We start from the raw sequence: 24952 nt of genomic DNA, 5'->3' as shown, positions 1-24952 counted from the left end.
ATTCCTCTATATATACTTAGAAGGAAAATAACTTACTTTATTGGGAAAGCACTGGCACTGGTCTCTAAATTTCCCCTGCTTTCCTTGTATGTGAGTCGGAAGCCTCCCAATGTAGGCAGTCACTGATGATGAAGCAATAGTTTCCAACTTGTCCTCCCGTGGACACTCAAAGACAAATGGATGGCATAAATTTCCATGAATTGCAACCAATACAACATATTTTGCTCCTACCAATTCAGTGATAGTACAGGTCATTACAAAGTGGGAGACCCTTTACGGATAAAAAGCTGCCATTGGTGATTTAAAGATATAACCTTTGCTCTTCCATAGAGGAGATTATTCCTGAAGTACTACCCACAAGAAATACATCTCTTGTGCTATAATTACACTCCTCTGACAACTTGAAGGCAACTTGCTAAAATAATGTTGTCATTAAAGAAACCAATGACTATGTTTTGGCAATAAATTACTAAAATCATATTCATACAAAATAATAGCAGCATACAATAAAACAATGGTGCAAAACAACAATAATTTCTTATAGATAAGCTATTTTATAAGAAAAATCAGCATTTCAAAATTTCAACATTTAGACCTTAACTCTCCCTGTTAGAGTAGAATCAAGGTCCAATTTACTCTGGTTAAATAGTTTCTTTAAACACAGTCCATTTACCATTATAATTGTTAAAACATCCAAAAAGGAAGTGACTGTTTCCTCAAATATCCCGAAAATTTGGGACCATCTATGATGGAAAATTCAGATAATTCAGAAAAAAAAAATGACCAGAAAATCACCAGGACTTGCTTCCAAGACTTTCCCCAGAGTCGCTAAATTTTTGCCAATTCTTCTGTTTCCTTTATAGGAGCAAAGACTGTTCCTTTCAGGAAAATAGTACCTTGCCCTGGAATTGAACTGTGAATTTGAAATGTCAGTATTGGCTGGCCAACTAATGGGGACAACAAAAACTACAGTAAAAAGGCCACCTTTCATTAATGCCAATATTTATATTGTCACAAGCTGCCTGCCCTTCCATTTAATAGCTAAGCCTAACAAATGCCTATGAGGACAGGGAACGCGACTACCAACTCTGTTATTTACTAAGCACTTAGTATAGTGCTCTGCATGCAGTAAACACCCAATAAATATGATTGACTGATGGACTGATAAGTCATCTTGAATGTGATGTGCTATAGAAGGCAGTTAAAATATATAAATTCAAGATTTAGAAAGAATAATGCTACATTTTAAGTTGCAATCTCAAAATCAATTCCTTTTCCCATCTTAATTTATATGACAAGCAATGTATAGTAGTCAATCTAGTTTCTGTTGATTAGGTATGTGGATTCATAGTCCATTTATTTTAGACATTATGAAATATTTTAATCACTGAATTAATTTCTCTTAACACAAACAGTACCCAAATTGTTCTCTATAGCAAATAAGATGTAAGCTCCCTAGCCTTAGTTTTAACTTTTGTTTACTCTTCTTTTCTTTTTCAATTTATGTTTACTCTTCTTTAATGGTAATTTTTAAAGCTTTGCTTTCCTTCTCCATTCCAAAAATATCTTTCACAAATCATCTTCCTATTTAGAAAAAATACACACATGGAATTAAGAAGTCTTGAGCAAATTTAACTTTGCTGTCTTATGATCTGGTAATATTGACATTTTTATAGATAAAAATACAAAAAGCTTCATCTGTGGAACATAGTGGAAGAGTGACCCAGCAACACTGTGGCATTAAAAAACTGAGAGCAATGACATTCTCCAATTTTCCTTTAATTTTCCCTGTAACTTCTCAATTCCTGGCTAATACCAGCATTTTTTAAAATATCTGCTTTCTGCAAGCATTAAAAAAAACCCCAGACACCTAGGTAATAGAAAAATGTGCATAAACACCACCTAATTTTCTCTCATATTTTTGTTATGAATCTTTCTCTTGCCCTAATTCCAAACTAGTCTCCAGAAACAGCAAGTTCACCTAGACCAGTCAAAATATCTCAAACTTTTTTCCCTCTATGTTTCAGAGATCACATCATTTTATGGCAAAAGACTAATACTGTTCAAAAATACCACTTTAATTTTTATGAAAGCATCAAACAATTAATTTCAAAAATGCACTTTTATTTTTAATGGTCTATCCAACAGTCTCTTATTCCCTTGCAATCTGCATGGCTTAATGATTCAAGAGCTACAGGTTAACACCTTCAGGAGTTAAATGCAGGGCTCCAGGAAGTCTAGGTGTTTCGAACCTGTGGGTAAGTAAACTAAATCATCTTCCCAGCTATTTATAGTAAGAGATTTGGCAGGCTTTCATCTGACTTGGAATGTAAGCTATAAATTGAATTTAGATATGTTTTCCAAGAGTAAATTATATAGCCAAAATGAATATAATAAATCAGAGATAAAAAGTAACTTGGCAAATATGGAAAAAATACATCAGCTTTGCTTTTCATAGGCTCAGGTAATTTTTGTATTCCGGTTGTCAAGCAGAAATATATAGCTCTAAAAGTTTATTTAAAGTCAATTAAGTAATTCTGAAACTTTTATTGTAAAAGAGCATTTGTATTATCATTTCTTGGAGAGTTGAATATACATGGAGAAATTGCTTCTTTTCTCCAGTTCTCATCTAGATCTTCTGCATTCATTAACCAACAGCCCCTTGTAACTAACCTATTATCTAACTGCCATGAGATGAGAGGGCTAACATGAGCAACTCTGATAGACTCTTAAAGAGACTTTGTCAGTGACCAATTACTGTTTCTAGCCAAAAGTAGATTTGATCCTACCATACATTTATAAATGAATGATAAAAGCCAAAAATTGGATTACTATAATTTTGGATTATAAAAGCGCATTTTTGGTGCAAAAACCTTTATAAAAATAACTTACCTCGGAATCTGATATTTCACAGCAGGCTTCTAATGCTATAACATTAGGGTTACAGTAAATTGTGAGGTGGTGAAGTTCAATCTGTGAAGAAATGTAAAAGCAGTAGAGCAAACATGAGTTAAATATTATACATATAAAATGAACAGAAATGGGAAATTAAAATTTAAACTGCCAACTATTACAGGATGTGCCTCAGAAACCTGTTTCTGATTCTATAATTTTACTGATTACCTAAAGGAAGGCAGTGAAGGAAATGCTATCCTTTGTGATATCCTCCAATCACTAAGTACAAAAAGGAAATGACTGCAGAAAAAGGTTTATTATGTGTCCTGAGGTTGAACTAAGGTGAGGGGGATTCCAGAAACAATTCTATAATGGATTCTAGAGGATGGATCCACATTCTTTTTTTCCGGGAGTAGTATAGGAAGTGTGCATGGATTTCCACGATTTATTTTCCAAATGTATAGTTGTTTTCTGTTTTTTTAAAAAATAAATCTTAGTAGAAACTTTATTTTAAAAGATCTAAAAAAACAAAGAGACAAAAATAAAAACCATGAAGGCTCATCTTCTTCTGACCCTCTGCAGCATTTTCTGTTCCCTAGTGGCAGCAGATTCTAAGTCTCGTTTCCATAGGTAATGATCTGTTTAGACTTATGAGAAACAAATGAGCTGAAAGCTTGTGTCTGCATTAGGAGAATTTTGCATAAGGTAATGATAGCTCTCTTTTAACCTCATGTATGCTCCACTGTAGACTGTGAGCTCCTTGTGGTCAGGAATCGTAATTTTTTTAATGGCATTTGTTTAGTGCTTACTATTTACCAGCGACTGTATTTTCAGCACTGGGCTAGATAAAAATTAATCAGGTTGGACACATTGCCCACATGGGGTTCACAGCATTAATCTCCATTTTTATTGATGAAATAACTGCGGGGCAGAAAAGGTCAGTGGCTTGCCCAAGGTCACACAGCAGACAAGTGGTGGAGTCAGGATTAGAACCCAGGAATGCAGGTCTTTCTAACAGCAAGGACAGTGCTCTTCCACTAGGCCATGTTGCTTCTTCACTCTGTTTATTTACCAACTCTTTCTACATTACTTCCCTAAGTGCTTAGTACAGTGTTCTGCACATGTGTGGCCTCAATAAATACCAGTGATTGATCTTATCCTGTGGCAACATGGTAGTTATATTCCTATGAACCACAGGTTTATCCAACAATCTTGTGTCAGGATTTGTTACATTGGGAAGCAAAGGATTAAGGGGAAGATGGTTAAAAAACAACTTTAATACATGGCTCCTAACCCAAGGGGTAAAAACCAAGAAAGTATGGTAGTTAAAAACACTTTATAATATTAAAATTCTGAGGTAAAATATTTCAACAGTTTCCCTGACACAGTACTAATAATGATGGTATTTGTTAAAGACTTACTACGTGTCAAGCACTGAGTAAGCACAGGGGTAGATACACTTGTCTGACATTTATCAGTGATTATTAGCCAATCATGGGGGACCAATCTGCATTACTTAAAATGAGTTTCTAGTAAATAATAAATTGTGTATAGCTGCAAATGCTTTTCTTGCCCATGCTAATGTAGGACTGATATCAGTTGCCACAAGACATTGTCATCTACAGAACCTGATCTGGTATTCTGGGCAGAGCTGCTAATTCACAGCCATGTTGTGGTAATCACTTTTCCCTTTTCTTTCACTGTATTCTGTTCAAATTGCATAATGAAAATACATGTTATAGCAATTGTGGAGTCGATTCAAGCACTTTAAAGATAGTTAAGTATGCCTTATGAAATGTAGCCTGCAGTAGTGGAAAGGTCCAATGCCTGGGAGTCAGCGGTACTGGGTTCTAATCCCGACTGTACCATATATCTGCTTTGTGATTTGGGCAAGCCACTTAATTTCTTTGTGCCTCAGTTCCCTCCTCTGCAAAATGAGGATTCAATACCTGAGGATTCAATACCTGTTCTTTCATCCTACTTAGACTATAAGCCCCATATGGAACATGATTATCCTATATTTACCCCAGTGCTTAGTATACAGTGCTTGGCATAGAATAAGCACTTAAATATCACAGTTATTATTATTATTATTAATATCTAACCATGTAGGACTTCAAAGGACAAAAATCTGTACTGAAAATAATAAGAAGGGAAAATAAATAGCCAGTGCATTGTCCAGAATGTCAACTGATGGGTGAATGATGCTTGAAACCTCTAAAGTCTCTGGGTGACGTAAGGAAAATTCCAGCTAGAGGCCATGATATTACAGACAACACTGCCCCTGAAGCTCAAGGGTGAGAGCACTGATCTCTAAACCAGGGGTCATGAGTTTGTATCTCATTAGAGCCTTAGACTGTGAGCACACCAGTGGACAGAACATGGGCCTGGGAGTCAGAAGGACCTGGGTTCATTCATTCAATAGTATTTATTGAGCGCTTACTATGTGCAGAGCACTGTACTAAGTGCTTGGAATGAACAAGTCGGCAACAGATAGAGACAGTCCCTGCCGTTTGACGGGTTCTAATCCCGGCTCCTCCACATGTCTGCTATGTGATCTTGGGTAAGACAGTTAACTTCTCTGGACTTCAGTGATCTCATCTATGAAAAGGGGATTAAGAGTATGAACCCCATGTGGGACAGGGACTGTGTCCAACCTGATTAACTTGTATCTACCCCAGTGCTTAGAACACTGCTTGGCACATAGTAAGTGCTTAAAAAGTACCATAATTATTATTACTATTACCTGCCCCCAGTGCTTAGCACAGTGCTTATCACATAGTAAGCACTTAACCCATACTACAATTATTAGTATGGTAGTATCTTTGTCAAAATAGAATAAAACTTCCAAATTGATGAAGAGTTTTCTGATCAATATTTGGCAGGAGATCACTATGGATCTCCTGCCAAATATTGATCAGAAAACTCTTCAGTTCAGTTTAGTTTGTGATACCAGAGCCTAAAAGAAATGAGAGAATACCTCAATTTTGGTAGTGCTGTGTAAAGTTTTCTAAACAAATTCTGAGTTTATTTGGGGTGTGAATGCCCTTGAGCAGAATCTTTTTTCCTATTATTTGAATCTTTATTTTGTACTTATATATTTATTGATTGATCTATTTACTTGCAGTTATTTATATTACATGTATATTCTATCAGTTATTATACATTCATCTATTTATGTTCTGTATCTCCCCCATTAGATTATATACTCTTCAAAGATGAGATGTCATCTTTTTGCATGCCCTAATTGCATGATACAGTATTCTGCACACTGAAAGTGATAAAAGTGATAGAAAATACTACTAATAATAATAACGTTGGTATTTGTTAAGGGCTTACTATGTGCAGAGCACTGTTCTAAGCGCTGGGGGAGATACAGGGTAATCAGGTTGTCCCATGTGAGGCTCACAGTCTTAATCCCCATTTTACAGGTGAGGTAACTGAGGCACAGAGAAATTAAGTGACTTGCCCACAGTCACACAGCTGACAAGTGGCAGAGCCGGGATTTGAACCCATGACCTCTGACTCCCAAGCCTAGTAATATATGCTATCAACAGTAACTAAAGGTAGCAGTGGGTGAAGATATGTGACTAGAGGGGTTTGGTTTTTCAGAAATATACATAGGTAGCTCTATGCAAAAATTTTCCAACACGTTACAATTTTGAATTAATCAGCAAGGGTTTCTTAAATAACTACACCAGTCTCTTCAGTGTCAATAATTGCAACAAACCTTTGATTTTGTCAGAAAAACAAAGACCACTATACACAACAGGCAAATTGTTTTGGAAGAACTACAATTTGCATTTCATAAGCATAAACCTAGGTTGAAATTTTTAAAATTGCAGATTCTCCAGGTAATTTGTCAAGCACAGTGTGCTGCACAGAGTAAGCACTCAATAAACACCACCACTGATGATGATGAAGACTGACCTCTCTTGTTTTCGAGGTAAAATAATGACAATTAAAATAATGATTAAGGTAAACACTTTCCCTTTGGTGACCCTTTGAAAACTGTACAGAAAGGAGACATTGTTTTACGGCCTAAGCTATAAATATTTAAAAGAAAATGTAACCGTGATAAAAAGAGTATGTTTTCTTTTAGCATGTTTACCTAAAAAACACTTTTTGCAGATCAAACAGCTGATAAGTTATGTTCAGTGACTGTAGATTTAAATTTTGAATTTTTGAATGTACACTTCAGCAATGTATCAGGTTAGATTTGCTTGCTGAACTAATCTAGCTTTTTTCATCAGGAACATAACTCACATCTACAGGCCTGCTATCTGCAGCCCGGGATACAATCAGAGTTCTTCCATGAAAGTCAACGGTGTCCCTTTCAGCCGTCTGCCTTCTCTCAATTAAATTACAATCCACATAGAGGGAAATGATCCTTGATTGTATGCTGATGCCAAGCTTATGCCACTGCCGATCAAATAGAGGGTGAATTTCTCGATTTTTAAATGTGTAGAGCAAGGCCTTTCCCTGAGCAGCTTGGGCCATCAGCTCCACCACCTTTTTTGTCCCATCGACTATGACAGACACCTGTAAAAATATAAAATTGGTTTATATTTTTAAGGGCAGTGTAGGAAAAATGATTATAAAGGCTTAACGGTAAACTCAAGAATGTGTACAAACATAATTTAAAAACTCAGTAGAATAGTTTGCGAGGTATGAGGAAGTCAGTGCATATCCCAGTTTTTTTTTCCACAATATACCATCTTCAACCAATGTTCCCAACCCAGAATATTCACCCAATTATATGAAGCCATATAAATGCTAAAGGGCCAATATTCTGCCACACAGGGACTATTCAATCAAGACTGTCGAAACCAGTAGGTAAATATTTTATTCTGCCTCACCTGGGGCATGTTTTGTTGGTTTAAAACTTGCCATATATACCATCGTTCCTTTTTGGTGTTTCGTCTCACACGGAATGTGACAGTTAAAGCATATTCTTCTGGAAGTCCCTCTGGAAATATCTTCCTAAGTAAAGAGAAGAAATTTCATCTCAAATACATTTAATGTAAGAAAAGTAAAACTGCCCAAAGCAAGGAAAGTCAGCACTGATGTACATTTGTTGTAAAATTCCCCAAGTAAAATATTCCTCACTTTTAAGACTTATGAAAAATTTGGAAAGACTTGGAAACATAAAAACCCACAAAGTTGACAAACTGGTGCTTCTTCTTAGACCAAAATTTGCCTTATTTTCTCAGTTACTAGTAAGAAACTGTTTTTTATATGATTGATTTCTAAAGAAAGTAAAAATGCACTGTGACAGCAAGGGGAAGCAGCAGCTACTTTTACAAGTTTGAAAATTCAATACTACCTCTCAGCTATAATGGTAAGCAAGTGATTTGAATTCAGCGTGGTATACAGAATAATAATGCTCAGGAAATTTCATTTCTACAAAAATGAATATAATGATTTTTGTCAGTACTAGATTTAGAGTAGAATGGGCAATATGCTTCATTTCTAGACATTCCTTGATATTGATGAATTCAACACTAAATACAATTGCAAGAGAAGGTTTAGCTCATGAATTAAACTTACTGTAAACTTGGGAGCAGATATTAGAATTAATACACATAATCACTGCCCTCAAGGAACTTCATTAAAGGATAGTAGAAAATCATGACCCCTGCCCTCAAAGGAATTTATAATCTAGAAGAATTTACATTCTAGAAGTGTCTACAATCTACCTTGGATCAATCAATCAATTAATCAATCAGAGCACAGTACTAAGTGGTTGGGAAGATACAACATTATAGGATTAGTAGACATGATCCCTGTGTACCAGAAGCTTACAGACTACAGGGAGAAATATGAAAAGATAAAGCAAATAACCTAAACACTGTAAATACAAACTACAAATTCATTTTTTTTAAGTTTTACCTCAATCTATAACACTGGGCCTAAGTCACACAGAAGTTTCATGATGATCCATCATGATCTAGGGCTCAGAGTCTAAGATTGCTACTAATAAGTGGGTCGTCTGCTGCTGAAGCCATAGGAATAGCATTTATCGAGCGTTTACTGTGTGCAGAGCACTGTACTAAGCTCTGGGACAGAATCATTGTTGGGAATTAGACATGATGAGCCCCCACCTGTTCGTCGCTGGACTCATGGGTGACAAAAGGAAGGAGGAGGTCAGATACTCATTCCATTAAGCACGTCTCCAAGTAGGTGGTCACTGGCACCTCTAAGACTGAGATGAATGGGGACATGCCTACCCACATAGCAGCAGCAATCACAGTCCTCCCTGTAGTTATGAAGCCAGGGTAAATAGCAGCAGTGGCCTTTCTACAGCTTCCTCTCTCAAGGCAGACATGTGGGATTACTTGTCTGCTCCAGAGACATTAAAACAACTTGCTATGTCTAAGATGCCTGTACTCAAATATCTTCGAAGAGGGGTGTGGTTTCCTAGAAGTAATCCTATCCGTTGCTTCTACAGTGATACTCCCATTGAAAATAAGTGTTGCTGTTCCTCATTTGCTGAATTTGCTGGCATAAGTTAGTGCCCAGAAGCTGCCTTCTATGGGTTCTTCCTGCTTACTGCCTAGTCTTATGATTTCCGCAACACTTCATCGCACCATAATTCAGGTGAAAAAAAAATTCACTCCTCAAGCTCAATATCAATACATAATTAGATATCTGAGTGTTCATGCCATAATTAGATTATGTAAGGCAAAACTGCCTTCCCCAGTGACCAACCTAGGGAGAGATTTCAAGCCACACAGGAGCTCCCTAGGGATGAGAGAGAGATGGACATTTGGTTTCCTTTTCCCAATCTATCAATCAATCAGTGGTACTCACTGAGCACTTTCTAGGAGCAGAGCACTGTAATAATAATAATAATAACAATAATAATGTTGGTATTTGTTAAGCGCTTACTATGTGCAGAGCACTGTTCTAAGCACTGGGGTAGACATAGGGGAATCAGGTTGTCCCACGTGGGGCTCACAATCTTAATCCCCATTTTACAGATGAGGTAACTGAGGCACAGAGAAGTTAAGTGACTTGCCCACAGTCACACAGCTGACAGGTGGCAGAGCTGGGATTCGTACTCATGACCTCTGACTCCAAAGCCCGTGCTCTTTCCATTGAGCCAAGAACAATAGTAATTCTGGTATTTGTTAAGCACTTACTATTTGCCAGGCACTGAACCAAGGGTAAAAGAAAATGGGGTTGGACACAGTTGCTGTCTTACATGGGGCTCACAGTGTCAATCCCCATTTTACAGATGAGATAACTGGGGCAGAGAGAAGTGAAGTGACTTGCCCAAGGTCACAGAGCAGACAAGTAGTGGAGCTGGAATTAGAACCCATGACCTTCTGACTCCCAGGCCCATCCTCTATCCACTAAGCCACGTTGCTTCTTTAAGTACTTAGGAGAGTACAATACAAAGTAATTAGCAGACATGGTCCTAATCACATTGGAAGGTAGCTGGCCATGAAAATTACCCTGTCCTTCCAGGGTGAAATAAGGCTTACCCTTGCCCCAGTCCAACCTCCTCAGCAGCATCTCACTTCCTTGTCCCTGGCAGTCGGTCTTGCCTATTTCCTTTATATGCTTTTTTACCACAGCTACTTATTAATAATAATAATGGTATTTGTTAAGCACTTACTGCATGCTGAGCACTGTTCTAAGCACTGGGCTAGATACAAGATTATTAGATTGTCACACATGGGCTCACAGTCTTATTCCCATTTTACAGATGAGGTAACTGAGGCACCAAGAAGTTAAAGTGACTTGCCCAAAGTCACAAAGGGGACAAGTGGTGGAGGTGGGATTAGAACCCACTTCTTCTGACTCCCATGTCCATGCTCTTTCCTCTAAGTCATGTAATCACTCATAAAGAACCCACACCACCTCACACTCATCAAATGTATCTTTTTTTAATGCTCATCACGTACTATTGTTCACTTCAAAGATCCTGAAATAGGTTCACCTGCTCTGATGACAGCACAGGACATAGGTAACATTTTATACTGTTGCAATTTTTATTTTAAAGATCATTACACAGTCTGAGACACTACAAAGAAGACATATCTTTTCACTTACAAGTCATCCATTATTGGTATGATAATCCCCATAATTAGGGTCAAAAAATTATGTTGAGGGACTACTGTGCATATAGCATTACATTGGGTACTTGGGAACAAAGAGAAAATTAATTAAACATAACTACTTTCTCCAAAGAACATCCAATCAAAGAAACATCACAAACAGAAACAATTCATTGGCCAACACTAAGGATTCAAATTTTAACAACTATGCAAGCATAAAAAATGAGTGCTGCCAACTGAGATACCTCAGGGCAGAACTGAGAAAATGTGAAAACCTCCTACCTCCATTATTCCAGGATTTGCTCTCGCATTCTTGTTACATGCGAATTAACACCTGCAACTTTTCAACTGCAAGTGTACTTGTGCATCTGTATTTGGATCCCATTATAGATTTGCCAAAGGTACATTTTAAAGACCTGAGAAATGAATGTCATGTTATTCTGCAGTTATCACCCCATCTTCCTCTTTCCATTTCTTGCCAAACTCACTGAGCAAGTTTGTCTACACCCGCTAACTCCACTTCCTCACCTCCAATTATCTCACTGACCCCTTGCAATCTGCTTTCCAATTCTGTCCACTCCAAGGAAATAACCTCCTTATTGCCAAATCTAATGGTCTCTACCTCATTCTAATCCTCTTCCACCTCTCAGTTGCCTTCGACCCTGTGGACCATCCTCTTCTTCGGGAAACATTATTTACTCTTAGCTTCATTCACACTGTCCTCTGCTGGTTCTCCTGTGATCTATCTGGATGCTCTTTCTCTTTTACAGACTCCTCCTCTGCCTCCCACCCTACAACTGTGAGGGTTCCTCAAGGTTCATTTAAGAGTTCCCTATTATCCTCCATTTCCACCCAGCCCTTTGAAGACCCCATTGTTCCAGTGACTTCAACACCATCTCTATGTGGATGATTCCCAAATATAGTTCTCTAATCTCAGCCTCTCTCTTTTTCTGCAGTCTTGCATTACCTCCTGCTTTGAAGACACTTCTCCATACATTTCTATCAGGCAATAGTTTTTATGGAGCACTTACCGTGTTTACTAAGCGTTTGGGAAACTAATGAATTGGTAGAGCTATCTCTACCTACATGGATCTTGCAGTCTACTTGTCCTGTCAACACCTCACATTTAATATGTCCAAAACTAAACACATCATCTTCTTACCCAATCCTGTCCTTCCCCTCACTTTTCTATCACTGTAGTCACCACCACCAATCTCTGTGTTTTACAAGCTTGTATCCTTAGATTATTCTCACCACAATTCTTTCATTCAACCCACATATTCATCTGATCACCAAATTTTACCTTCACAACATCTCTAGAATCCACCTTTTCCTGCTCCTCCAGACTGCTACCACACTGTTCAAAGCATTTATCATCTCCTGCTCTCAGTCCTGCATTAGTCTCTTTGCTGACTGCCCTACCCCTATCTCTCCCTCCCTAGTCCTTACTTCACTCTACTTACAGGAAAAGTTTTCTTTAAAAATGTTCAGTTTACATCTCCCCATTCCTCAGAACCCTTCTGGGATTGCCATTTCCCTTCCCATCAAATGGAAACATCTTTCCCTTGGATTTGAGCACTCAATCAATCATATTTATTGAACAATTAGTGTGTGCAGAGCACTGTACTAAACACTTGGAAGATATGTGTACTAAACACTATAACACAGTTGGTAGATACGTTCCCTGCCCACAATGAGCTTAAGGTTCTCCTCTTCCTATTTTACCTCACTAGTTCCCTATTAGAAGCCAGCATACACGCTATGCTCCTCTAAAACCAGCATACTCACTGTATCTTGATCTTGACTATCTTGCAGCTGACCCTTTCCCCACATCCTTCTTCCGGCCTAGAATTCCCTTCCCCTTCGTAGCTGAAAGACCTCTATTCTTCCTGCCTTCATAGCCAACCTAAAATCACATCTCCTCCAAGAGAACTTCTCCTAGTAGGCAATTATTTCCCATACATTCCCTTCTGCTTTGCCAAGCACTTGTACTCTTTAATCACTTTATAGTCACCCTACCATCCCATACCTTTATCCCCCACTAGACTGTAAACTCCTCGAGGTCAGGGATGATGTCTACAAACTCTATTGTACTGTAAAAATACTGTTGTCCCCCTTGTACTCTTTAATCACTTTATTGTCACCCTACCATTCCATACCTGTATCACCCACTAGACTGTAAACTCCTCGAGGTCAGGGATGATGTCTACAAACTCTATTGTACTGTAAAAATACTGTTGTCCCCCTGCAACAAGTACAGTGCTCAGCATCCAGTAAGAGCTCAATAATAATAATGTTGATATTTGTTAAGTGCTTGCTTTGTGCAGAGTACTGTTCTAAGCGCTGGGGGAGATACAGGGTAATCAGGTCGTCCCACGTGAGGCTCACAGTTAATCCCCATCTTACAGGTGAGGTAACTGAGGCACAGAGAAGTTAAGTGACTTGCCCACAGTCACACAGCTGACAAGTGGCTGAGCCGGGAGTCGAACCCATGACCTCTGATACCGAAGCCCAGGCTCTTTCCACTGAGCCATGCTGCTCAATAATTACCACTGATTGACTGATAAGCATCTGAGCTGGGAAGTAGTCTAAAGAGGAAACAACTTGGTTCAGGAAGTTGGTACACATATGAAGAAGAGTTGAGTGTCAGGAAGAGGCTGATTAGTTCTAGAAGACTTGTGAGGAGGAGGCTCCTTCCTCTAGGCTGCAAGATCCTCTAGACTGTATGCTCACTGGGGACAGGCAATGTGTCTTCTATATTCCTATACTGTACTCTCCCAAGTGCTTAGTACAGTGCTCTGCACACAGTAAACACCTAATAAACATGATTGAACAGTTATGAATAGCTGTTGATGTTTCTATTTACCCCAGTGCTTGGTACATGCCTGGCACATAGTACACACTCAAAAAAATACTTAAAAAAACAAAACTCTTCTCCTGTGGAAGAAGGTTTAGTCCTTTTTTGTGGGGACAGCTAGATCTTTAATGGAGGCCCTATGAATCAATCAATTGATACTGTGTATTGAGGTCCTACTGTGTGTTTTGTCTTATGCTAAGTCATCTCCGGCCCATAGCGACTCCATGGACAAATCTCTCTCAAAATGTACCACCTCTATCTGCAATCGTTCTGGTACTGTAACCATTGAGTTTTCTTGGTAAAAATATGGTAGTGGCTTACCATTGCCTCCTTCAATGCAGTCAACTTGTATCTCCACCCTAGACTCTCTTCCATGTCACTGGCTGCCCAGCTCAGGTGAGTTTTGGCTTTTAGCAGATTGTCTTCCACTGGCTAGCCACTGCTCAAGCTGGGAATGGAATGGATATGCCACTGCTTGACTCTTCCTCCCGTAGTCCAGACTAGTATAGTACTGGAAAACTTTCCAGGTGCCACCCCGAGAAGGGCTATATTGTGTAGACCACTCATACTAAGGGCTAGGGAGAATGCCATAGAATTACTATTTTTGATCCCTTCCTTCATTATGCTTAGTTCTAGGGAAGATGAAGCCAATTGTAGCAGTAAGCTCCAAATTAACTTCTTTCCTAATAAACACTTTCAAAAATATCATTAAAATCTGATGGTTACCCACAGATCATGGAATAAATTAGTTTAATACTGAAATCCAAACATTTAGAAATGGTGATAAATTCAGTTTTGTAATTTCCAGGTTCTTTTCTGATATCTTATATACCTTACCACAATGATATTAATAATTGTGATCTTTGTGCCCAGCCCTGCACTAAATGCTAGGGTAGATACAAGATAATCAGGTTGGACAATGTCCCTATTCCACATGGGGCTTACAGTCAAAGTAGGGGGAGAACAGGTATTGAATACCCAATTCTTCAAATGAAGATATTGAGGCATAAAGAAGTTAAAGACTTGACCAAGGTCACACAGCAGGCAGGTGGTCGAGCCAGGATTAGAAACCAGATCCTCTGACTCCCAAGCAGGATTAAAATCATTTACTACAATCTCTGAAGTTAGAGAAACCATAGTAAATTGTCCTAAGGCATAAAGGTCAGCAGAACTCTACAGTAAATCTGATCTGTAATTTTTTCTTTTGCCAAATGACTTTAAAAATATACTTCCATTTGCAGTTCCGTTTGCTATTCTGAAAGCTTAGGAAACATTAGTAAAGCAGTTTATTTATTGTGGGAATTAATTTTCCAGTAAAGCTTCCTTTTTAACTCACAAGGATTTTGAGAGGAAATGTTCAATTACTTTCAAGAAGTGGATGATATTTACATATTTACATTGTATCCACTCTTGCAAGAACCCAACATTTGATCTCAATTTTTTGAGCTGACTAGCAGAATGTATTAGCAGAATGGCTTATTTAACTCAAACGTCTAGGGAAGAGAGTAGGAGACATGGACAAGGACATCCCTTCTAAACACCTACACCATAGAAACACACAAACACACACACACACACACCAGCTACACACCTCCCTGTCATACGGACAAAAATAACACAATCATTCAGCTCCAAACACAGCATTACAGTCCTTTAGCATGCACACAAACTGGAGCGGATCACTGAAGCCAACGAATAGACCTGGAACACTACCCATCGTTGAGCATCAGTGGAAGGAATAGAAACCAACAGAATCTCCTCCGCCTACTATCTCCTCTATCCCAATCTTTCCTGGTGTGTCTGAAAGGTGGAGCTGGTGTCTCAATTCCAGCTCTGCCTACAGCTTGAAATAATGGTTGATTGGTTTCTTTCTGGTTCCTGTGAATTTTTTTTAATGGCATTTGTTAAGCACTCATTATTTACCAGACACTGTACTAAGCACTGGAGTAGTTATAAAGTAATCTGGTTGGACACAGTCCATTTTTTTATGGTATTTACTAATTGCTTATTATTTGTCAGGCACTATTCTAATCACTGTTCAAAGCCATATGGAGCTCACAGACTTAATCCCCATTTTACAACGAGGTATCTGAGACACAGAGAGTTAAGTGATTTGCCCAAGGTCACACAGTAGACAAGTGGCAAGCCAGGATTAGAACTCAGGTCAACCCACTTCTGGTTTTCTTCTAGAAGCTGGCAATGGTCCAAACCATACTCAAAGCAGCAAAAGCTCTTGAGGTTTTCATTTTTACTTGCTGCTAATGCTCTTCTTCTAGGTCTCCATGGAGAGCTGAGCTCTAGGAGTCCTTTAGAAAATGTATCAATCACAAAACTAATGTCATCAACAGACAAGATCCTCCTCCCAAGAAGGGTGTTTGGATCTGCTGTTAAAGTACATCTCCTCCAAGAGGTCTTCCCCAAATCATTTCCTCTTCTCCCATCCTTTCTGCATCCCTTTCCACCTTTTATATACCATTCCTTAGCCTAAATGCACTTATGTACATATCCATAACTTTATCATAATGTCTGTCTCTACATCTAGATAGTAAGCTCACTGTGGGCAGGGAATGTGTATACCATTAGAGAAGCAGCGTGGCTCAGTGGAAAGAGCACGGGCTTTGGAGTCATAGGTCATGGGTTCGAATCCCAGCTCGGCCACTCGTCAGCTGTGTGACTTTGGGCAAGTCACTTGACTTCTCGGTGCCTCAGTTACCTCGTCTGTAAAATGGGGTTTAAGACTGTGAGCCCCGCGTGGGACAACCTGATTCCCGTGTGTCTACCCCAGCGCTTAGAACAGTGCTCGGCACATAGTAAGCGCTTAACAAATACCAACATTATTACCAACTCTGTCATATTGTATTTCCCCAATCGCTTAGTACAGTGCTCTGCACACAGTAAGCAGTCAATAAATATGATTGACTAATCAATCTATTCACCAGAGCTGACCAGAGAGATGGCATCCTACCTCCAATTCTATATGTAAAGACTACGTAAATATAATATTTTCAAATTAACACTCAACTGATCATTCACCTTATATAACTCTGACCTTAGATCATTCTTTTTCATTTTCCTGAGCAAAAAGTCTAACAGCTTAGATAATGATGGTAAAAATACCTATTTAATCAATGCCAAACATTGGAGTAGATGCAAGATACATGGTTCCTGATTCACAATCTAAGAGGGAGAGAAAGAAACTAGACCTCAGTTTCTTCATCTGAAAAATGGGGATGTGCTTATTATACATTAGGCTAGAAGTGGAATGAGATATAGGGTCTGACTCCCAATCTCATGCTCTTCCCACCAACCTCTCTGCCTCCATTCACTTTCAAACACTACCACCCTCCCCATCCCTCAAACTCACAACCTGGTATTATGCTTGGCTCTCCCCTCTCTTTAAGCACCTATATTCAGTCAGACACTAAATCCTGATGATTCTAACTCCACAATATCTCCACAGCCTGACCCTTACTCTCCATCCAAGCTGCCAAAGCTGGTCCATCCAATAGGATACTTTATTGGCCTCCTTATAGACCAACTTGCCTCCAGTCTCCCTTTCAGTCCATACTTCATATATTGTCCAGATCATTTTCTAATACATAGTTTTGTACACATCCTCCCACTTCTCAGAAATCTCCAGTCTGCTCTCTTAAGCAGAAATTCCTGACCAACGGTTTCAAAGAACTCAATCTGCTCTCTTTCTGTTATTTATCCTTACTCCTACATCCCATCTCACACATATCATTCTTCTCAAGACAACCTACTCACTGTACCTCATTTTTGTCTCTTTCACAGCCAAACACTTGCCCATAACCTCCCTTTTTCCTGGAACTCTCTCCCCTTTCACATCTGTCAGATCACTGTTCTCCCTATCTTCAAAGCCTTTCTGAAATCACATATCCTCTAGAAGGCTCCATAAGGGATTCCCTTATGAATCCCTCATTTCTCCACCAGATTTTACCACCATTCTCCCACTTTTTTTTAATCACCTAAGCACTTGGGTACTCACGTCCACCACCTCCCACCTTAGTAACATTTATGTACATATATTTAAACTCTGCTTTTAGCCCCTACTTGTATTTTTTTTTTAGTGTCCATCCCCTCAATCCATAAGGGGAAAAATCATGTCTATGAAATATGTTGGTACTCTCTAAAGTGCTTAGTACAGTGCCCTGAAGAGAGCAAGCCCTCACAAAGTACTACTGATTGATCGCCACAGTTGGCTGAAGGGCTGATATGGCTCAGGGTACTGGGAAATTAATTTGGGAAAAGCTTGCTGGAGAAGGTGGAATCTTAGGAGGGATTTGAATGTAGAGAGAGCTGTGGTCTCTCTTAAGTGAGGAAGGTGGGAACTCCAAGCTGGGGGGGAACAGCATGAACAAGGGGAGAGGAGGGAGAGCTGAGAGCAAGGTACAACTAGAAGGTTGTTTTGGGAGGAAAGAAAGTGAACTGGTTAACAGGGGGCAGAAAGAGCAGAGAGGTACGATGAGGCGAGATGGGAGCAGCTTTAAATCATTTGTGAGGAACTTCTGTTTTATCTGAAGAGACCCAGGGAATCAGTGGAAAAGAATCAAGGGACGGACAGGGAATCAGGGAAGTCAATGACCAACAGAATTTTAAAGAGAGGAGAGATGGACCAAGGGATGCTTCAGGAAGATGATCTGAGAAGCAGGATCTAATATAAACTGGAAGAAGAGTACCAATAGCTCTGAATACTCACTTATGCAGTGCAGTTTACTAGATGCTTGGAAAGCACAAATAAACCAACAACAGTGCTGCAGGCACCAAAATAGGAACCATTAAGAAGAATCCACTGATAGTAAAAGTCACTTATGGGCACATGTGGCCAATCCTGATCAAACTGTGTCACACACAAGGATTATAATTACTGTGAACCTGAAGAGTGCTGTTTTTAAAGAACTTTGCTTTTCCACACATTCAAATTGTGAACAGAATTAGGCAGATTACAATGAAAGTGTAAAATCTAAGAAATGATGATCTATTTCAATACAATAAGGTAACTGTATTCACAATTTTAAACAAAACCTGCACTGAGAACTCCTACATGACTTTCTAGGAGAGCCCTGAATTATTCTTACTAGGGAAAATAGTCAAAATTCTGGGCTTTGACAATGGAAAGGTGGTATGATAAATATCATGACTACATCATTGTTCAGAGCACTGGAAACCTCATTCAGAATTCCTAAGTGCATCCCTTCGTAGGGTATGGGAGCTACAGGAATTACAGGAGACAGACTTGAGCTGTTATTTAAAGAGCTGAATAGTAGAACATGAACACTATTCATGACTTTGACTTCCTTCCTTTCTTTCCATCTTTAACCACAAGATAACAAAACATTAAGGAATTTCCAAGAAGGGTAAACATGCCAAAACGTTAAATATAAATATTTACAACCTTCCAGAACTTACAGAATTTAAGAAAGTTGAACTTAAGGCTTATGTAACATCTGGAAAGAAGGCAAAAAATACATAATAGTCTAGTTTTGTTTTTTAAAGGAAAATGGCACTTTTCAAGTCCAAACTTCTCCATAGCCTTTATCCTCAAGACACTGTGGAAAGAATCATACTTTTTAAGATGTTTAATTACTGGCTAACTGACTGGAGGTTATTATTTTTAAACTGGCTCATGACACACTGAGGAAGAATCCTATTCCAGTGTTATTTTTATGAAAAATTTTCTCTTCTGCTTCATATCAGATCTAGTATGGCAATCTTGTTTACTTTTTTGATTAAAAAAACCCTAATGGAAAAATTCTATTTTTAAAATCTCAGGAATTGGCTTCAAAACTAATTCTTCCTTTCTGAACAGGAGTAAGGCAGATTTCATGATGAACTTCCGTATTTACAAGTATCAATGGGGCCTTTGACTTGCTGAATATCTTCCAGGAAGAGAAATATGATACAAGTTATATTTCCTGAGAATGAAGTGAGAGATACTTGGAGTTTATAGCAAGACATTTCTTTTCCAGCTGACATATACCATCACCTGTCACGTTACTGACAAGTTGGCTACCAGGACTCAATGGATCAGCTTGAATCATCTTTCCTAGGTAGGGATGGTAATGCCATATTTACAGATACTCCAAAACCTTAGGTCTTTTTATGTGTTCAGAGATTTAAATAGACCAGTTGCTAATAGGAAAACAAAACCTGGAGAGCTCATATCAGCAATCTCACATCATGTCATTTTCCATTGTGGTCATATTGTTTGCTATTTGTAAACAGTTTAAATTGTATACAAATAGGTCATTCTGCAAAATAGAACAATACTCATACAGATAATCTCCAGATTACAATCTAAATGTCAACAAAGGTAGTTGGGTAAAAATCAGTATAAAGTGTGCCTTTGTCCCTGGGAACAGTAGGAATGTAGAATTTTTTAGGGGATAATAATAATAACAGTAATGTTAGTATTTGTTAAGAGCTTACTATGTGCCAAGCACTGTTCTAAACACTGGGGTAGATACAAGGTAATCACATTGTTCCACATGGGGTTCACAGTCTTAATCCAGATGAGGTAACTGAGGCACAGAGAAGTGAAATGACTTTATAATAAAGATAGTATTTGTAAAGCACTTACTATGTGCCAAGCACTGTTCGAAGCACTGGGGTAGATACAAGGTCATCAGGTTGCCCCACGTGGGGCTCACAGTCTTCATCCCCATTTTACAGATGAGGGAACTGAGGCACAGAGAAGTTAAACGACTTGCCCAAGTTCACACAGCAGACAAGTGGCAGAGCTGAGATTAGAACCCACAACCTATGACTCCCAAGCCCGTGCTCTTTCCACTGAGCCACACTGTTTCTCAATCTGAGAATATGGACATGGACCTATGAAAAAAGCAATGGGGGGATGGCACATAAATGATCAAATCAGTTCTGTATTTTCATGTAATTTAGTTGTGAACTGCTTTGAGCATTCAGTCAATTGTATTTATTGAGCACTTACAGTGTGCAGAGAACAACTATGAGTTTGGGAGAGTGCAGTAGTGTAATTAGATTTGATCCTTCCCCTCGTGGGCAGGAATTATATCTGTTATTATAATGTACTTTCCCAAACGCTTAGTACAGTGCTTTGTACACAGTAAGCACTCAATAAATATGATTGAATGAATGACTCCAGGAATATAGCCTGCTTCCTAATTATCTTAAGAAGCAAACTCAAGCTGGTTCTAAATTATCCCATACATTTTCAGGTTGGTGCCACAGAATCTCAGACACAACTGGATACCCAGATATCCAGATAATGAGAAGCAGTGTGGCTCAGTGGAAAGAGTCCGGGTTTGGGAGTCAGAGGTCATGGGTTCAAATCCCAGCTCTGTCACTTGTCAGCTGTGTGACTGTGGGGAAGTCATTTAACTTCTCTGTGCCTCAGTTACCTCATCTGGAAAATGGGGATTAAGACTGTGAGACCCATGTGGGACAACCTGATTACCCCGTATCTGCTCCTGAGCTTAGAAGAGTGCTCTGCACATAGTAAGCGCTTAACAAATACCAACATTATTATTATTATTATATCCCCCATGTGAGACATAAATCTGGGTCCGTTTGGACGTAGCCACAGACCTAGGTCTCTGGGATCCACATAACTGATCTGGCCTTTGGAAGCAGGAGACAAGGACACCTTCACCATGTACTCTGCTAACGTGCTCAAAGCTAAGATCTATTAACTACCTTCCAGGCTCTCAAGTTCCTATTCCCACCTGACTGAGGTGGTAGTTTACTGTTTCTTACTCAACATTAATCAATTAATGGTGTTTATTGAGTGCTTACTGTATGCAGAGCACTCTATTTGGGAGTGCTTGGGAAGGTACAAGCACTGTTTAGAGTGGGCAAGCACTGTTCCCTGCCCACAATGAGCTTACAGTCTAAAGAGGGAGATAGACATTAATATAAATTATGGATTTTTACATAGGTGCTGTGGGACGTGGCTTAGTGGAAAGATCACAGGTTTGAGAGTCAGAGGTCATGGGTTCTAATTCCACCCCGCCGCTTGTCAGCTGTGTGACCTTGGGCAAGTCACTTAACTTCCCTGTGTCTCAGTTATCTCATCTGTAAAATGGGGATGAAGACTGTGAGCTCTATGTGGGACAACCTGATTACCTTGTATCTACCCCAGCATTTAGAACAGTGTTTGGTACATAGTAAGCGCTTAACAAATACCAAGATTATTATTATTATTGCTATTATTATTATGTGCTAAAAGGACACAGAGCTGAGTGCACAGGTGACACAGAAGGGAGAGGGAGCAGGGGAAATGATGACTTCAGGGAAGACCTCATGGAGGAGATACGATTTTAATTAGGCTTTAAAGGGGTGGAGAGTGGTGATTGTTCAAATACCATAATTATTATATACGAATGAGGAAGGAGTTCCAGGCTAGGGGAAGGACATGAGTTCAGAAAATAGTGAGTAGGTTGGCTTTGGAGGAAGAGAGTGTATGGGCAGGACTGTAGAGGAAATCAGCAAAGTAAGCTAGGAGTGGGTAAGCTAATTGAGTGCTTTAAAGCTGATGGTAAGGAACTTTTGTTTGATATAGAGGTGGATGGGCAACCACTGGAAGTTTTTGAAATATCAATGTTTCCTCTTTGCAAATCCTCTTGATGTTGCTTTGTAATAAGCACAGTTTAGCTACCTGCTCCACTTCATGATCACATTTAACATATAAAGTATGATTGCTGTAGCAATTTTATCCATTCCTAGTGCTGCTGAAGACTTTTTTATGATATTTGTTAAGTAATTACTGTGTGTCAAACATTGCTTTAAGTGCTGGTGTAGATACAGGTTAGTTAGGTTGGAAGCAGTCTCTGATCCCACATGGGTCTCACAGTCTAAGAAGGAAGGTGGACAGGAGAACTGAGACACATAGTAGTTAAGTGACTTGCCCAAGTCACACAGCAAACAATTAGCAGAGATGGATTTAAAAGCTGGGTTCTCTGAATCCCAGATCCTCATAGTTCTCATATTTTTTTGGACTTGTTTGTCCTTAGTCATTCATTCATTCATTCATTCATTCAATAGTATTTATTGAGCGCTTGCTGTGTGCAGAGCACTGTACTAAGCACTTGGAAAGTACAATTTGGCAACAGATAGAGATAATCCCTACCCAACAACGGGCTCACAATCTAGAAGCAGGGAGACAGGCAACAAAACAAAACAAGTCCATATTCAGAATTCTGCATCAGAGTTTTTGTAACTACTTAAAGGGCAGAAACTTTTGTAATGTCTCCTATGTAACCTGAGCACACAGAAGAGTGGTTTGTGCCCAGAAGATGCTCAATGAAGACTGTTGATGATAATGATGAATTTTTTAATAGCATTTTTTAAGCATTTACTATATGCCAGGCACTGTACTAAGTGCTATAGATACAAGATCGTCAGGTTGGACCAACAGGGGACTCACAGCTTTAATTCCCATTTTACAGATAATTAACTGAGGAACAGAAAAGTTAAGTAACTTGCCCCAAAAGTCATACAGCAGACATGTGGCAGATCCAGGATTAGAGCCCAGGTCCTCTGACTCCCAGACCCATGCTCTTTCCACAAGTCCACTCCGCTTCTTTTTTTCAAGTTGAAGAAGTTTAATCAATTTATCAATTAGTATTTTCAGGATTTTAAATGGAAAAATATAAGATCTGTCATTCTGATACGACTTTTCTATCAGTGCATCAATCTACCATTTATTTATTGCATGCTTACTGTTTGCAGAGTACTGTACTAAACATTTGGAGTGTACAGTATAACAGAGTTGGTAGATACATTCCTGACCAAGAGGAGTTTACAATCTAGGCGGGGGAACAGACATTAAAATACATTACAGAGGGAGTCGGGGTGGAGTAAATTAAAGAATGGAAATCCAAGTGCAAGGGAAAAATGGAAAGGAGAAGTAGTACAGGAACTTAAGGCTTAGTTGGAGATGGCCTCTTGGAGAAAGTGTGATTTTAATAAGGCTTTTTACATTGGAACTGTATCTATCTTTTGGATATGAAGGAGAAGGGAGTTCCACGCCAGAGACAGAGTCAGCAGCGAGATAGACGAACTAGAGGTAAAGTGAGTAGGTTGGCATTAGGGGAGTGAAGTAAATGTGCTGGGGTGTGGTAGGAAATCAGTGAAGTAAGATAAGAGGGAGCAAGTTGATCGAGTCCTTTCAAGTCAATGGAAGGAGTTTCTATTTGGTACAGAGTAGAGGATGGGCAACCACTGGAGGTTCTTAAGAAGAGGGGCAACATAGACTGACCATTTTTTTAGAAAGGCAATCTAGTCAGCAGAGTGAAGTATTAACTGGAGGCAGGGAGGTTAACAAGGAGGCTGATGCAGTAGTCAGAAGGATATAAAAGACTGCAGAGAAGAGAGGACAAGACTGGAGAAGTAGATTTAGAAATCATCTGTGCAGAGATAGTAGTTCTCCAAGTGAGGAGATGTATATAGAGAATAGAAGGGGAACCAGAACTGAATATAGTTGAAGGGGTGAGAAGCAGAGGAGGAGTTGTGAAAGACGCTGAGAAAAAGCTCTCAGAGAGATGAGAAGAAACCAGGGACTACAGTGGCAGTGAAGCCAAGGTGAGGCAATGTTTCCAGGAGAAGGGGTTGGTACACAGCATCAAAGGCAACTGAGAGGTCGAGTTCCTCTCAGATGGAGTAGAGGCCACTGGATTTGTCAAGATGGAGATCACTGGTGACCTGGGAGGGTAGTTTCATGGAGTGAAGAGGTGAAAGCCAGAACCTACACATATATTTTTTTTTCAAGAACAATGGTGCCTCTTGATTAGATGCACTGGATTAGCAAATGAGCATTGACAGGTGTCTGTAAATGCAATTCAACCATCACTGAGAAATTACATTGGTGCAGAGCACTCTACTAAATGTTTAGAAGAGAACACTAACAGCAAAAGTTATGGTCCTTGCCCTCAGGGGGTTTTATTGTCTCATAAGGGAGTCTAGTGTAAATTATATAGAAATAGTAGGTATAAGACAAAGAAAAGGATCTTAAAGGAAGTAGCATGACTGTATCAAAATATAAAGATCAGAATGATTGAACATTTTTAGACTTTCTGTTATTATAATGAACCTCAAAGTTTATGGTGAAGGAAGCTTTTATGCATAGAACCTTGGT

General features: G+C 39.1%; 1 protein-coding gene across 3 annotated transcripts in view; it reads right to left on the bottom strand.

Annotated features, from left to right (window-relative positions):
- COL19A1 (collagen type XIX alpha 1 chain) overlaps positions 1-24952 on the bottom strand; it is a 340279-nt gene that overhangs the window by 266643 nt on the left and 48684 nt on the right. For all 3 annotated transcript variants that reach the window (XM_029066938.1, XM_029066939.2, XM_029066941.2), the window contains exons 5-8: positions 7755-7878; positions 7162-7437; positions 2893-2973; positions 37-165 (exon numbers count right to left, since the gene is read on the bottom strand). In XM_029066938.1, coding sequence (XP_028922771.1) covers positions 37-165; positions 2893-2973; positions 7162-7437; positions 7755-7878 — 610 coding nt within the window. The remainder of the gene's footprint in view (positions 1-36; positions 166-2892; positions 2974-7161; positions 7438-7754; positions 7879-24952) is intronic.

This window comes from Ornithorhynchus anatinus, chromosome 1, assembly GCF_004115215.2.
Source record: "Ornithorhynchus anatinus isolate Pmale09 chromosome 1, mOrnAna1.pri.v4, whole genome shotgun sequence".
In the NCBI taxonomy this organism is placed as follows: domain Eukaryota; kingdom Metazoa; phylum Chordata; class Mammalia; order Monotremata; family Ornithorhynchidae; genus Ornithorhynchus; species Ornithorhynchus anatinus.
The sequence above is the reverse complement of the archived record's forward strand: the minus strand, read 5'-3'. Positions and strand labels throughout refer to the sequence as shown.